This window comes from Oryzias latipes, chromosome 8, assembly GCF_053564925.1.
Source record: "Oryzias latipes strain Hd-rR chromosome 8, Olatipes_Hd-rR_3.1".
Classification (NCBI taxonomy): Eukaryota; Metazoa; Chordata; class Actinopteri; order Beloniformes; family Adrianichthyidae; genus Oryzias; species Oryzias latipes.
In genome coordinates this window covers 25,645,059-25,660,706 of record NC_136244.1, presented here as the reverse complement: position 1 = coordinate 25,660,706, position 15,648 = coordinate 25,645,059, and the positions used below count along the sequence as shown (strand labels likewise).

The 15,648-nt window shown below is 40.9% G+C and overlaps 1 protein-coding gene and 1 long non-coding RNA gene across 3 annotated transcripts; one reads left to right on the top strand and one right to left on the bottom strand.

Moving 5' to 3' along the window:
- Nucleotides 1-171: 171 nt before the first annotated feature.
- Nucleotides 172-14,293, top strand: LOC101158197 (transmembrane protease serine 9-like). Of its 2 annotated transcripts, none has more exons than XM_020704973.2 (10): nt 172-530; nt 9,071-9,091; nt 9,835-9,994; nt 10,105-10,373; nt 11,065-11,210; nt 11,290-11,605; nt 11,724-11,895; nt 12,647-12,900; nt 12,980-13,074; nt 13,545-14,293. In XM_020704973.2, the coding sequence occupies exons 1-10, from the start codon at nt 452-454 to the stop codon at nt 13,803-13,805; spliced, it is 1,773 nt and encodes a 590-aa protein (XP_020560632.2). In that variant the 5' UTR covers nt 172-451; the 3' UTR covers nt 13,806-14,293. The 2 variants fall into 2 exon arrangements, with proteins under 2 accessions (XP_020560632.2, XP_078808036.1); XM_078951910.1 differs by lacking the exon at nt 172-530 and adding an exon at nt 6,794-6,871.
- On the bottom strand, nt 3,715-9,260 carry LOC144994338 (uncharacterized). The gene is made up of 2 exons (XR_013657842.1): nt 9,020-9,260; nt 3,715-6,917 (listed from the first exon to the last, which is right to left on the bottom strand). It is a non-coding gene; the product is annotated as an uncharacterized LOC144994338 (long non-coding RNA).
- Nucleotides 14,294-15,648: the final 1,355 nt, after the last annotated feature.

The window sequence follows — 15,648 nt, the reverse complement described above, 5'->3', positions numbered from 1 at the left end:
ATTTAAAGAAAGAAATACTCATAAATGCCGTTTTAATCTTAAAATCCTTTATACACATCCTCCATGAGAAAAATGCTACAAGAAGATGCTAAAAACACTGTTTTCATTGGAGTTGGTCTTTAGAGGAAGACATGCAGCGATTTCTGCTTTTTTTGTGACCGGTTGATTTTATAACTGAAAGCCTCTCACTGTAGCAAAAAAACCCAAACAATGCCTCTAATCAGTTCCTTTCCTACTTTTCTGGTTGGTAAACTGCAAAGAATTCCTACAGAAACGTCTCAGGGGAAAATGTCCTCCTTTATGGAGACCTTTGCTACAAACACAACTCAAACTCCATGTTTTGGCATCGGTCCTGCATGTGGTCCAGGCTGCCCTGCTTCAGCACACCTGATTCAGCTCAACACAAAGCTGGGTAGAAGCCTGATGATGTCATCAAAGGCAGGTGGGATTGATGACGGTAGGACTGAAAACCTGCAGGACAGTGTACCCCGGGGCCCAGGACACTCTTCCAAATGACACCAGTGGAGGCTGTGAGTTGATTCAAGTTTTTGAAACCAGAAGATTAGAAATCCGTCATTTATAACCCTCACTGTTGTTTCCCTGGAGCTTGATGAAAGGCCCAAATGATGCTTTGATTTATTCAGACATAGAGGTCTTCAGCTTCTCTTAACGGCCATTTTTCACGCCCCAACAGTGCCGTCAGAACTAAACAAAACACAGATAACACATAACTTTATTGGAAAGTGTTCTCACAGAGAATAAAAATAAGAAATAATAACGTGTGCTGTCTACAAATAGACACTTAATTAGCCTTACATGTAGTTAGCAAAGCACTTTAACGTTGGGAGTTGGGTCATCTAGACCCACTAGACCAGAGGTGGGCACTGAGGGCCGCAGTCCTGCATGTTTTCCAGCATACCCTGCTCTGGCATGTTCTGATTGGCTGGACACACCTGAACCAGGTAATCAGCCATGAGTAGGGGAAGAGTATCTGGAAATCATGCAGACACACCGGCCCTCGAGGCCTGGAATTGCCCACCCCTGCACTAGACAGTGCTCTGAACCTTTTTTCTTCAATGATTTGTGATCTTCACTGGTGTCCATGGATTACATTAAATCTTTCCACCTTTATCCACCTTTGTCATGGTAGGGAGAACACGCCAATGGTCATCTTGACCCCATAAGATAGCAAAAGGGTTAAGACCAATCACCTCATTGGTTGCATAACTCAACAAGGACATCTTAAAGCATGCAGCCATGTACATGTAAGCTTCTGTAACTTACACTTCACAGACATGACACTCACCGATCATGCATCAGTGCAGGACCTCTTTCAGGTGCAGTAGGCTGGTATAACCTCCCCCATTGCAACAATTTTTTATTTTAAGCGGATGACTATTCCTCCCCTTTTTTGTTTCAAAGTTTTTAACTGTTTAATTCCAAAATGCATTTTTATTTATTGACTGTGAAACCTGTAAGAGATAATGAGGTACACATTATCTTAAATTAACGGACGATGCGGAAGCTTGAACCGGAACCGGAGGACGGTTCTGACAATGGACATCTCGTTAGGCCTTATCCCGTTTATAGCATGGTCACTTACAAAAGAAAATGAATCTACATTCAATATTTTGGTATTTTAGTCTTGGTGTTTTTTTCCGTTAAAATCGCTTTTCTTACAAAAAGTTGACTATTTGATAAGTGGAGTGACGCTTTGTCAGGGTGACGGCGTTGACTGCAAAAGGAAAAAAGTTAAGTGACTATGTGCTGATGGTCATGAGAGGTTAAAAAAAACAGCATCCTTCCAGAAGAAAAGTTCACCTTGATTTTTTGATTTTGTCAATATGATGCAGCAAAAGTTTGAAACAAAGTCTAAAGTCTAAATACTTCAATTCCTCCTGGTGTATTATTTTGTCCTTCTTCTTTTCTCTTCATCTGCGTCCCAGCCTTTAAAAAATAAAGGTCAAATATAAAATAAGATAAATTGCTGTTGTGATAAACTGTGTAACAAGGTATGACAATGTTTTTTATGTCAATAATGAGAATAATGACTTGCATGATTGATCAGAGGAGTGATGTAGAACATTTGGGCCACAATAATTCACTTTATTTCAGACTGAGATGCAGTTCATAAAAGACAGAAACACCACACAAAATAAAAATAAATAAGTAAATACTAAAAAGTGTTAAAAACCAACCATTTAAAAAGAGAATAATCTCTGTGCCCAGTGCTTCCTCAAAGTGGAGGTGAAGCGGCATGGGCCATGTGACCGGAACTTCTATTTTAGGTGTGGTGCGTGACTTTTTAACACACTCTCTGCAGCCAATCAGAATCGAGTATTTACCTGCACCATGGCATAATGACAACAGCAACATTTAGCTGATGTAAATGAGAATAACATGTGAGCAGCAGTGAAGCCAACGTGTCTGTGAAGAAGGTCAGGCGGGGAAAACTCTTCTGGCTTCAGAGTCTGTGTTGAAAATGAAACCTGAGCTCTCACTGTGAGGATGGGATGACTTTCTGAGTTTGGGAGGGAAAGGCTCACCACACCTCTGCGCAAAACCTCCTGACCACTGACAGGTGAAGTAAACAATAGTCTCCTTTCATCAGGGAGTCTTTTGTCAAATCGAATTGGAGATATCCAGCTGTACAGTTCTGATCCAGATTCCTGCTCACACGAGGAAAACAAAGACGTTGGATCTATTTGTCTGCCGGTGGATGCATCAGAAAGGGGCGGAGCAGGGAGCTTGTGGCCCCGCCCAGCGTATTTTCTACATCACATACAACGTCATCTTTTCATCTGCTCCTGATTCACAACAATTTGAACCAAAAAACACTCAGAAATGCAATTTTAATCTTAAATTTATTTAAATCCGTCCTCCGTTGTCAGAAAAATGCCAAAAAAAACCATGCTGAAAAGACCATTTTCATGTGAGATGGTCCTTAACCTGGACATGCATGTGAATCAGTCCACCGTTCCCCCCCCTTTGTCCCCTGATCAGCACTGGAGCTGGAGATGCTCCCCCTTCATCTTCAGTCTTTCTGTCCAGACTAACATTAAAAACAAAATCAAAAGAATCTGGTTAAAAAGACAGGTCTATTTATATGCATATGAAAACCACATAATGTATATATGTGTGCCACATCACTATCAGCCATTCAAAGAAACAACATGTAGTCCCAGCTGTAAAATCTGGGAACATCAAAGTAAAATCACAACAATAAAGTAAGTGTTATTATGATTTAGCCTTTAGAAACACAATTGTATTTACACCTAAACTAAAAGTGGGAAACTCTGGCTTAGTTTGTTTATATGTTCTCCTTTGGCGCCACCTGCAGGACAGGCCCTGAAACTGTTTTGAGATACTATTTACTTGCACATTTACAAACGATAAAGTTCTCAGATCTAAACACAGATTCTATTCTCTCATAGCATAACAATACTTTATAATATATATATACTTTATCATTTATAATATAGATTTAGCCAAACAGTATCTCTCTTTAGCCGTAAGAATGATGGAGGGATGTTAATGAAAACTTTTAGTATATTTGTAATTTTTATTTAAGCTTTATTTTAACAGGAGGTCCCATTGAGATGAGGTCTCTTTTTTGAAGGTTAGGGTTAGATCTGACCAAAAAGCATCATCACAATAAAAGCATACAGCTAAGACAATAAAATAGAGCTAAAATACAATTAAAATGATAGATCCAAGAGTTTAGACAGACTTTATTAGGTTTAGTCTAAAGTCAGCTGCGTGAAGTAAACCCATGAGTCATCATTAAACCTGCACAGGGCGTTAAAAAGTAAATGACTGGAGGGCAGGCTGCAGGGACAGACAGACAGACAGACGCTTTCATAACAGTTGAAAACCAGCTGTAGGGCTCAGAGAGCATGCTGGGAGTTTTTGTTGTAGGAATTTGATCGTTTCAGTTTTCCAAAGAGCTTCAATTGGACAAAAACATTTAAACCATCTGTCATTTTACATCAACAACAACAAAGTACATGAAGAATTTGTAGGAGGAGTTGTATGGAGTGATTTTTGTGCCATCATTCCAAACGCAACACTCACTGTTTTAAACCCAAAACTTGACAACGTTTGTGTGACAAAAAAGTATTTTACACTTGAAACTCAAAAATAGGTGCAAACAAAACAATTGAACATTAAAAATATGTACATTTAAAACAATTTTCATTCATGAGAAATTCTCTCTCTCCTCTGCGCTCCAAACAGAGCCCTGCGTTACAAATGTGCCACAAAAGCCAGCCAATCACAGGCATGAACATGAATGCTGATTGGTCGGAAATTCTCCCAATCCCGGACAAGCCTGAAGCTCAAAAACTGTCTTAAAGATGGATGTAGCAATGCTTTAATACGAGAGTTCTGAATGTGGAGGCCTAGAACGCGAATATGCGTGTTTACATAGACTTCAAGAGAGGCGGTCGCTCCAAAGCGCGTTTCCGAGCGCGGTGTGAAGATGGCAGAACAGTCAGCCTGCACGCAATGAGCGCGCACTTATCACGTGAATAGCGCTGATGATCTCCCCAATTTCCCATAAAAAGACATTCCAAGCACGTGCTGCATGTGAAGGAAAGGAAGTCAGGAATTCTAATATCTATAGAGATTAACATTATCTAAATGTTTGGAAATCTAAAACCATTCATTCATTCATCTTCTAAACCCATATTTGTGCCTTTCCTGTCCTACTTAAATTCTTCAAAACTTCCCCTCCCTAAAGATCTTCAAAACGTTTCATTCTCTTTCACTTTTGCTGTTTTCAAAAAGGATTCTGTTACTAATGATTCAACAGTTTTTCTTGAAAACATGCAGCACTGGTAACCTCCAAGCAGACAGGTTTCTCACATGTGCAGTTTTGATGTGTCATGTCATGTGTTGGAGAAATAGATATTAAATCAATCTTTCTTTAAAAAGAAAATCCATAAGTTCAAATTATGAACCAGTCTGATAAAAAAACCGTCACTGGGTTCATTCTGGCTGATTGCAGTGATGTTTTCTATGGGCACTGTCCCCAAGAAATAAACAAAATGTTAACTTTCAAGGTTATTTAACGTATAATCTCCTCATTAAATATTGAGACAAGAAAATTGATTTATCTGGAAAAAAAACCCAAAGATGTACAGACAAAACAGGAAACAATCTTTCTTTTTTCCTTAAGTGGAGTGTCCACAGGCATCATGTAGCTGCTGCTGTGAGTCGAAACAATAAGTGGCTTTCTTGTTATACGCTAATAGCAAAACCAAGCAAAATGGAGTGCTGCAGTTCACATTTGAGGGTTACTGGTATGTTTGACATCAACTGTTCGGTCAAATTAAAGTGCCTACATCATGCAAAATCCACTTTTTGAGCTTTTAAGTGTATCATAATGAAAGAAAACGTCAAAGCGGTATTTTGATCTGAGTGTTCCTCTAAAACCCTGCTCTCTGAGCACCAGCCCCTCCTCACACTGTGACATCACAAAGTGAGGAACCGCCCCTTCCAGGGAGAGTCTGCGCGGCCAGCTCCGCCCCCAGACTAACACACACACCCAAAACCTGTGTGGCGACACGTAAATGTGAGAGTTGGTGAGAGAACCACAAATCCTGCATTTACCCAGACTCCTCTTTGGAAGCGGTTTCTTGAACGCGTGTTATTGAGGGCGGTGTGAACGTAGCTACACACACACATTTACACACACATCTCCATAACCTCAGCTGACGCCTGGATCTGCTTTTGTTGTGTTTGAAATCAGTTTTTTTCTTGTTTGTTGAGAATGGCTCTTCCGCTATTTGGAAGCTCATTTACATCGAGGGGAACTCGTGGAGGAGGAGAACTTCCTCTGCACTTTGGACTCCTTAGTTAAACTTTGCTCGTGGCTCGTTCTTCGTTTCCGGTTTTGTTGGTTAAATGTTCGTGCCATCGACAACGCTGTTGAAGCCTGGGGCTTTTGAGGCTGCCGGCATCTCACCGCCTTCTGTTTCTCTGATCGTTTAATGTTTCAATCCAGTCATATTTGACTTTTGTCACCTTTTAGTTCATGTTTTATTGATCTCGTCTTTATAAAAGTTTTATCTGTTCGTTTTCTCTTATTTGGGTTCATCACTAACCATCCCATCGGTGACAGTAGGAACATCGATTTGACTTTACAAATAAGTAAAGTATCTGCAAAATGTGTTTCCACAAGAAAAACTCCTGAGCTGTTCGATTGGTTAAAAAAAATGTGTTTTTTTGTTAAAGATTTAATACTTTACTATAGATTTAGTTCAACCTGCAGAGATGTTTCCCTGAGTGTTCGTGTGTCTAACTCAATCACATTAGAATAACTAGTTTTAAATAGTAATCTCTTCATTTTGCATTCTGCAAATCTCACTTTTTAATAAAAAAAAATCTTTTCAAACTATTCAAGAGGGAAATCAGTTTAGTTGACGGAAAAAGAAAACAACAAACCAGACTGGAATCAAATCCAAGTCCAAACTAAATAATGGACACGTTTCTTTTTGCCAGTTAGTCAATTTTATTCTATGCTAAGAAGATGTTCTATTGAAATATTTATGCAAAAAGTAACATATCCAAAAAAGCTGCTACTGGTAAGAATTTCTGAGGAAAACAATGTTCATAAAAAAGGAATCGGCGGATATTTAGAACTATCAGTCTGAGCTGCAACTTTCCAGTTAATTCACTGTAATCAGGAAGAGGTGAGGTGTTGAACCTGTTGGACGAGGTGACTGTTGGAGCTGGAGGAGGAGGAGGAGGAGGAGGGACGTTCAAACAGCTGAGAATAAAGGCTCCAATCCGACCAGGTAACCAGAACTTGAAATGATGGCGTTCACGCTCAGCCGTGTTGCAGCTGTGCTGATCCTCTTCCTGCAAGGTGAGTAGCTTCTCACCAGACCGAGATTTTAATCATCAGGCAAAATCTGTCGGAATATGGAAAGATAGTAACATAGAAAAAAGATAAATCCAATATTTACATTTTTTCTCACATGTTGAAAGTTTTCAGTTTTAAGCAGAAAAGTTCCTTTTAATCTTGAATGAGCGAATGAAAAATGAAGAAATTTTATTTTAGAGTTTAAAAACAAGGCCTGTGCATTTATCCCAAGAAAAGCCAGGATAGGCTCCAGCATCACCAAGCAGGATGGGAGATGGATTATAATCCTTTCCCTCTTGTCACTTTAGGCTTTGTACTTCAACAGATACACAATTATGTTTAGAGGTATTTTGTTTTCTAATTTTTAAACATTTTAAAATAAATAAATAGTAATAACCTTTCATTTATTCTTTTTGAATAAAATACTTTTTCATTTTTTTGATTATATATAAATATTGCTTAGTGCAAAGTGCGATTACTATAAAAACGTAAACATTTATATTTTAAGTTCCTTTTAATGAAAATTTTCAGAAACTTTGAAAAGTTATTTAGTTGTTTTAAAAAAATGTAACTTAAATGTCATATTTTGGTTAACTTGTATTTAAAAGGAGGGGTCCATCCTGTCTTCTGAAGCAGCGGTGTCGGACCGTGAGGCGTTGGTACCGGGCGGCAGAGCCTACATTTTTTCTGTTTTATTTTTTTATCTGATTCTGAGGGAAATTTATTTTGGAAGACTCACGGATTCTCTCCACCGACTCATTCTTGACGCATGTCAAGTTGTTTGGTCATGTGTTGAAAATCCACTACTTTCTTAAAGCGGCCGCTCTGACCGCTAGTTCAAAACCCACAAGCTAACAAAGTTAACAAATGTATTTGGAAAGAGAAGAAACAGAAGAGCCTTCCACTTCAAAATCAAAGAAAGCCACATCAGACAAAAACAGGAGTCTTTACTCCAAATATGGATTTTTTTGTGCCAGTTGTTCCTACAGACCATAATAAGAATACACAATTTTCAGGAACCGGCAGTCTAATGTTACAACTATGCTGCCAATAAAGTTGGTTAAACGGTGGATTCCCTTTATTATTATATTTAGAAAATAACAGTTTAAGTGATTGTTTCTATATATATTTATCCATCCCACTTTATAAGTTAGACTGGGCTGAAGTTGGTGTCTGATTTTTTTTTAACGTCCACTCTGACAGTTAGCCTATCACATTTGATTGATTCCTATACAACATCTAGTAAACAAAAAAAAGTTTAAAGCAGCAGCAGGATATTTTTCAAAGCATGAAGATAAACTTTACCTTCAAAAGTTAAGAGAAACTGGGAAATTAAAAAATAAATAAATCAGACACCAACTTCAGCCTCGTACAGTAAATATTATCTGACATGAAACCGGTCTGTGGCCTGAAAAACGTTGAAAAAGGACTATTTTTCAACGTTTCTGCAGCTGCCCAGAACAGACATAGATCCACCTGCAGACTGAGCAGCTCAACAGCTTTGCTCAAGAGCACTACAGAGAGCTCAACAAGAGGAGGACAAACAGTGTTGGCATCTGTCCTTCTGTCGGTCCTGCAAACGATTCACCCTAAATGCATCAAGTAGAGATCCTTTTGTTTCTCTTTTTTAGAAAGGAAACATGAACATTTAGTGTTTAAATGTGAGGATGAGAGCACCCTTCATGCTGCAGAAAATCAGCTGTGGCGTGAATACTGGAATGAGTGAGGAGAACACCGAGTGCAGGCAGCTGTGATCTTTCACACCACTAACCCTACTATTGAAAATGACAGTGAATGCTGACATAGTCAAACATTCAGTCAGCTGCAGGAAACACAAGTCCAAACTGCACTAGTTCTGTTTTTACAGCAGCATGCCTGAAGAAAAAAGAGGCAAAAAATTTGAATGATGTGGAGAAAAAAATAGTTTCTTTGGTCCTCTAAGACAGAGCAGGAAAACCGGTCTGTTGTAAGTGTTCTTTCCTCAGGTAGAACCAGAATGCTGTTCACCTTTCTGCACATCCCCCCAGCAGCTCTATATTAACGGATGCAGAGCCGCTCAGCTCCACCGCGTCACAACGAGTCTCTCAGCTCGTGTGGTTTTAGACCAAAACTCATATTAAATCCTGCTGTTGCAGAAGAAAACGAACTCACCTTTGACAGAATAAAGAGCCTGTCTGACACATTTTATGCTTCTCTTTTCAGATGGTGCGTCTCAGCTGCCAGGTGAGCCACAGTCCTTGTTCCTAACTGAAACATGTTACGTATCGATGCAAATTCACACTCCAGATTATGTAACTCCTCACATTTTAGCAGAGAACTGAATGTTTGTGTAAATCCTGAAAAACAGGCTATTTCTTACATTTCAAGATCCGTCTGATGGTTGATTTAGTGTAGTTGAAAAAGCAAGAAAGATTTTTATTTTCTAAACTTGCAAAGTGAACCTCAACACATTTTAGATTAAAAAAAAACAATTCATCTTATTTATGCAACACAAATTCACCACAGAGGTTGAGTCAAGATGAAAAAGGGACTAAAATAGAGCTACTGTAAAGACAGAATAGCTTAATGTTGAAAGCTGAACAAGTTCATTTCAAAATACAACATCTCAGCAAGTTTAAAAACAATGAAAAGTTTGCAAAGCAGAAAGCTTGATAAAATCCCCATGAATGAAAAACACAACCAACCAAGAACTCAAAACGGATTCATGTCTTGAACATAGTTCTCCGCCGTTCATGTGCAGTTTCAGTTAAAATATTCTAAAATTCCACATCAGGGATATGATGTTCTTAATGGATGCCAAACTATTCCTAACTAAATTAGCATTTCTAACTTTTCTTTTTGCAAATCTTTGCAGCTTAACTGATTTAAAAAGCATGATTGCGTGTTGGGATTTATGTGGGGTCAATGTCAGAAAAGACTTTCCAGAGATTCCAAGGAGATTCAGCTGGATCGTTGTGACTCCACAGATTGCGGTCAACCAGCTCTGAACACCAGGATTGTTGGAGGACAAGATGCTCCTGCAGGGTTCTGGCCTTGGCAGGTCAGTCTGCAGAAATCTTCACACTTCTGTGGAGGATCCCTCATCAACAACCAGTGGGTGCTGACGGCAGCTCACTGCTTTCCAAGGTGAGTGACAGCTGTTGGAGCTGATTACTGAGGTCTCCTCCAGAAGTTCACAGATAAATATTGACATAAAAAAAGCTTAATTTAATCAAAAACATCTTGGATGATCTTAGCACCAACCCGTCCGGCGTGACTGTACGCCTGGGTCTTCAGAGTCTCCAAGGATCAAACCCAAATGCAGTATCTCGATCAATAGTAAAGATAATCATTCATCCAGGCTACAGCTCATCCACACTTGAAAATGACATCACCCTCCTGATGCTGGCCTCACCGGTGAATTTCAACGACCACATTGCTCCTGTGTGCCTGGCTGCAGCGAGCAGCTCCTTCTACAGCGGCACCGACAGCTGGGTCACCGGCTGGGGCAACATTGGAAGTGGAGGTCAGTTAAACGTCAAAGCAAATATAAACCATCTTAAACTGAATGACGCTGCAGCGGCTGTATTGTCAACAGAGACATTTCCTGTTGAGTAACTGTAAAATCTCACCATCGCAAACATTATGCTTCAGACTTAGACGGAAAGGAGAGGACAATAGATTAAAGTCTAGTCCACTCCAATCCAATTATTTATTACGGTGCAAAACTGTAAAGAATCTTACAAAAGAAGTCAGATAACAACGATGGAACCACAAAGGGAGCACAATCCAGTTCTTTCGTGTGCTGGTCCCAAGTCCAGATAAACACAAAGGGTTGTGTCAAAGCTAATGCAAGCATCCGACTTGCAAACAGGATTTAAGGAACGAATCTGTCAGAGGAACAAATTGTGGTGGATGATTTAAAGGTCAATGCAGGGAAGCAGATGGAGATTTTGGTAAAGGATGCTGAGGTTGGATCTACCAGGAAAGAGGCGTAGAAAGAGGAGGTACGTTGATGTAAAGAAGGAGGACATGAGGGTGGTTGGATGCAGAGGAGAGGGTTAGATGGAAGCACAAGTTTAGTTGTGGCGACCCTTGAAGGGAGAAGAACAGGAGAGGTCATCAGTGACCATTTAGGGTTTATTAGTGTCTCTTATGTCATTGCAAAGAGAACATCTTTAATGTGTTACATAATGGGATTAAATTTGTTTCCTTAGTTTCCCTTCCTGCCCCACAAAACCTCCAGGAAGTACAAGTACCGATTGTGGGAAACAGACAGTGTAAGTGCAGCTATGGAGCCAACTCAATCACTGACAACATGGTGTGTGCCGGGTTACTGGAAGGAGGCAAAGACTCTTGTCAGGTAGACATCTTCATTTTTTTTGTTTTCCAAATGTTTCTCTTAACTTCATCCTTAAATTAAAATGTTTTTGTCCTTGAAGGGAGACTCTGGTGGTCCGCTGGTCATAAAGCAAAGCAACCGCTGGATCCAAGCAGGAGTTGTGAGTTTTGGCAATGGTTGTGCTCAACCTGATTTCCCAGGAGTCTACACCAGAGTGTCCCAGTATCAGACCTGGATCAACACCCAAATCACCACCAATCAGCCGGGCTTTATCGCCTTCACCTCCAATGGAACTGACAGTGACCTTAGTGTGTCGTGTCCAGGAGTGCCACCAATTACACTCACAGAAACAACCACAGCCACAACTACCTCTGCTGCTTCTCGAACCACTACACTGATGGTAACAACACCTAAAGGTAAAACATCCGTCAAAACAGAATTTAGACAATCTTTTTGTTTTCTAAGGTTTCCAACATTGTGTTTACATATTCACCTAGAGTTTAAGGGTGGGTTTTTTGTTTTTTAACTCTGCAGCTGTGGTTTGTGGACGAGCCCCACTGAACTCAGGTGTTTTGGATGGAAGTTCAGTGGCGACTGCGGGTCAGTGGCCGTGGATGGCGAGTCTGCAGAGGAACGGACAGCACGTGTGCGGCGGAACGCTGGTGTCTTTAGACTACGTGTTGAGCAGCGCTGACTGCTTCTCAGGGTGAGTTCAAGCTAAATCTGTAGTCTTGTAGAAGTCCAGAATGCCTTTACAGCCACAGGTCAGCCACTAAAGCCTTAGTCCCAACTGCCCTTACAAGTGGATACAGGCTGTCTGCAGGTGAAAAATGGTCAAACCTGTATAGATTACCTGCAAGAAATATCGAGGTCGTAGAGCGCTCAATGATTCCTCAAAGAACAAATCTTTTCTACACGTATGCTGCAGGCGACAGGTCATAGAGAACACTTAAACAACAGGTAAGTAAGAATGAAGTAGGTACGATGCAGACAGATTTTTCTTTTTTTTTTTTAAATGAGGAAATAAGACAATCAGAGCTAAGTTTGTGCAGACATCGTACGGGCACCTACCTATCACGTGCACACCTCATGCAGTAATCACACCTTGCTAACTAGAATGTGGCGTAAGGACGCTGTAAGACAGCATCAAAGTACATCACAAGTAACTTGCATTAGCCGTACAAATATTTCACGATACTCTTACCACACACACAACAATGGTACGTTCCATTTTCCCGATGATGTCCCTGAAGGTGGCCGTACGTGGCTCTAGACAACTATACATACCTGTGCTCCCTACTATGACCCTTCATGAATCTGGACAACCCAAAAACCCACGGTACCCCTACGGGTCAAACCCACGTACACTTTATGAAAGGCTTCATCTTTAAGGCTTTATCTGAGTAGGACCACGAAGGTCTCTTCAGTCTTGGTTGACACCATCTTGTCTTCCACAGGTCGTCTGTGGCGTCCGAGTGGAGGGTTGTTTTGGGTCGTCTGAAGCAGATTGGATCAAACCCCTTTGAGGTGTCGCTGAAAGTGACAAGAATCGTCCTCAGCAACCTGACGGGCTTCAACATAGGAGTGATGCAACTGTCAAGTCAGCCCCCGCTGGCGGATTACATCCAGCCCATCTGCCTGGACAACGGAAGAACGTTCCTGGAAGGAGCGACGTGCTGGGCGGCGGGCTGGAATTCTGGACGGGGAGGAAGTGAGTCCATTAAAAGAAATGATTCAGAAATGCAACACGGTTTTTGCTCAGATCCATGTTCTTTTTTCTCCAACTTTAGGTGAGCAGGTTATGCAGCAGTTCCAAACCTCACTGTTAAACTGTGGAGGAGCACTGAGCAACAGCGTTTGTACAACTGTCTTCCCACTGCAGCAGGTACAAGTCTGGCAGTTATGCTGCTTTTAGAGATTTTGTTTCCTGTTAGTCTTTCACACAACTGGAACAAAGCCAACACATTGTTAGAATATTTATCAGTGACGTGGAACTCGGGGTGCAGTGGTTAGCACTCTCGCCTCACAGTGAGAAGGCTCTGGTTCAAATCCCATCTGGGTCTCTTCGGTGTAGAGTTTGCACATGCTCCTCGTCCATCCCACAGTCCAGAAACATGCTTCATAAGTTCAGTGTGGCCTTTAAATTGCCCTTCAGTGTTAATGTAAGTGTGCGTTGCCCCGCTACAGACAGGCAACCTGTTCAGGGTGAACCCCACCTTTGCCCAAAAGTTGCTGGGATAGGCTCCAGCAGCCCTGTGACCCCAAAAGTGATTGATGGGTGGACGGTAGAGCTGTGTTTACACGCTAAAGTCCCAGGAATGTGGACAAACTGAGAAACGTTCCCTGTTTTTTCAGGGTGACTCTGGAGGGCCCCTCATGTGTGAGCAGGATGGATCCTGGTTCCAGGCTGCCGTCCTATCCTTAGACAACAGCTCGTCCAGGAAAAAACGGAGCAATTCTCAGATGGTTTTTGTCAAACTGAGTCTTTTTCGGGACTTCTTGGTTCAGATGATGGACCCTTTCTACTCTCCGACCTCCAGCAGCGGCAGAGCCGCTCAGGCTCACCAGATTTTGTGCCTCCATCTCTGTTTCCTCACCTTCAGTCTCCTTCTCTAAGAAAGACTGTGGTCATGGAGGAAAATCTAGATAATGTGAAGTGTAATGTCATCACTTTGATGACATTAAAAATGCAGAGCTGTACCACTGGGTGTGTACTAGCACAGAGTAGCTCTTGATGGTTAGTCACAGGATTTTTCAGTTTTATTCTTTCTATGTAAGAAACTTGCTGAGGTTAATGTGTTCAAATCTGTTTGATTTTCTTAGTTTTTAGAAAATCCGCTTGATTAAAAAAAAATGTAAGAAAATTTCACATCTGCTGAATCAGTTAAAATAAAAGTGATGTTCGGCCAGTCTGTAAATAGGTGACTTTTGGAGCTTTGAGCTGTTGAAGATGAATGTATCTGTGCAACTCAAAACCACCTTTGGTCTTTTTAATGCTGCTTCTTTAGTAGATACATTGTGTTTTGTTGTTTATAAGCTGCAAAAGCAGTGCACATTTTTTAACAGGAACTGTACAGTAATTAAAAATAAATAATAATGCTGTCAAACCCATGCATGTTACTTGCAATGTATCCTTATTACTGTTTGTGGACACGGTTAGAAGAGTCTTCTTCTTCTCACCTGTTTCATATAATGCACATATTTGGGGGTTGCTTTCTCTTCTGTTTTCAGGTGTAAACAATGGGTTGCATAAAGGATATCATAAAATGTGGCTGCATTTTATGACGTAATCAACCTGAATCACATTTGATACATGCATTTCTGAGACACCACTTGTTTTCCGCCCTGTAGTTCATGATCATTCCACTAGAGGCAGTAGAAGGACTTTACCTGCTCATTTCAAAATGGCAGCTTCCGTGAAATCTCACTGGAAAAGTTCTGCTAATTCTCTGAACTTTGTGGTGAGATTAAATCATCCATTGTTGTTCTAGTTAGAAACGACTTTTCTGTTTTGAATGAAAACAAAATGTGTTGATTATTAATTCTTAATTATGTCATTAATTCATGTCACAAATGTGTGGTTCAAATGTGAGACAAATGTCAATATTTTTGTATTTTGAACTAACTTTGTTGGAGCAAAAACTTAACAAATCACCAACAATTGATACCATCTATATCTCATTAAAACTGATACTGCCATATTATTCCTGTGGGTCGGTTGGGTGGTTGCCTGGGGCGTTGGGGTGGCTCTCTTTTGGGGGGCCCTGGTTCACGCCTGGGGTTGGGGTGGGGCGATGTTCAAAACTCCCAGGTGGTGGTGCTGCTGGTGTGGGGCTGGGGGTTGGCTCTCTGGTGAGTAGAGTCGTGTGCTGAGCCCCCTGGCATGGCAGGAGGGCTGTTCTCTGGCTGGGTTGGAGCTTGCATTTTCAATGCCACTGCGCCCCCCACGTGGTGACCAACGTTGGGGTTCCAGGCGAGTAGACTCCCCTGATCTGTTATCCCACAAGGGCCCTGGGTGTTGCTTTTGTTTCGCGGAGGGCTTGATATGGGGGTATCCGGGCACCTCTTTTTACAGTCCAACATCCATAAGTAGAACTCAAACACTTACCTGAGCACAGGTGTCAGCTCACCTTTGCACCAATAGTATGACACGATTTACGTGAAGTGGTTTATATGCATACGTGTGTGCATGTGAGGTGTATTGTGTACATGTTGACAGTTTGTGTGTGAAATCTTTGGAGCTCTTATCTATTTGATTTACTTAAACTTTTTTGTCCCCTTTTTTAAAGTATTACTTGTTTTCATCTACCTATCATTGAAATGGAAGTCACTGACAGAAATGGCGTGATTGTTTGTGAAATACTTGCATCAATAAAATACTTTTTTTTAATTCTATGTGGGGGGGGTCGATCCGGGAAAATTCTATTTTACATATTGTCTTTAAACGCACCTCAACCGC

Excerpts from the sequence above, each read along its gene's own strand:
- LOC101158197 (XM_020704973.2), top strand. The coding sequence starts at position 452 with ATGACGGTAGGACTGAAAACCTGCAGGACAGTGTACCCCGGGGCCCAG. Across the intron at positions 9,995-10,104 it reads GCAGCTCACTGCTTTCCAAG|CACCAACCCGTCCGGCGTGA; the intron begins GTGAGTGACAGC and ends GGATGATCTTAG. Across the intron at positions 10,374-11,064 it reads GGGCAACATTGGAAGTGGAG|TTTCCCTTCCTGCCCCACAA; the intron begins GTCAGTTAAACG and ends TTGTTTCCTTAG.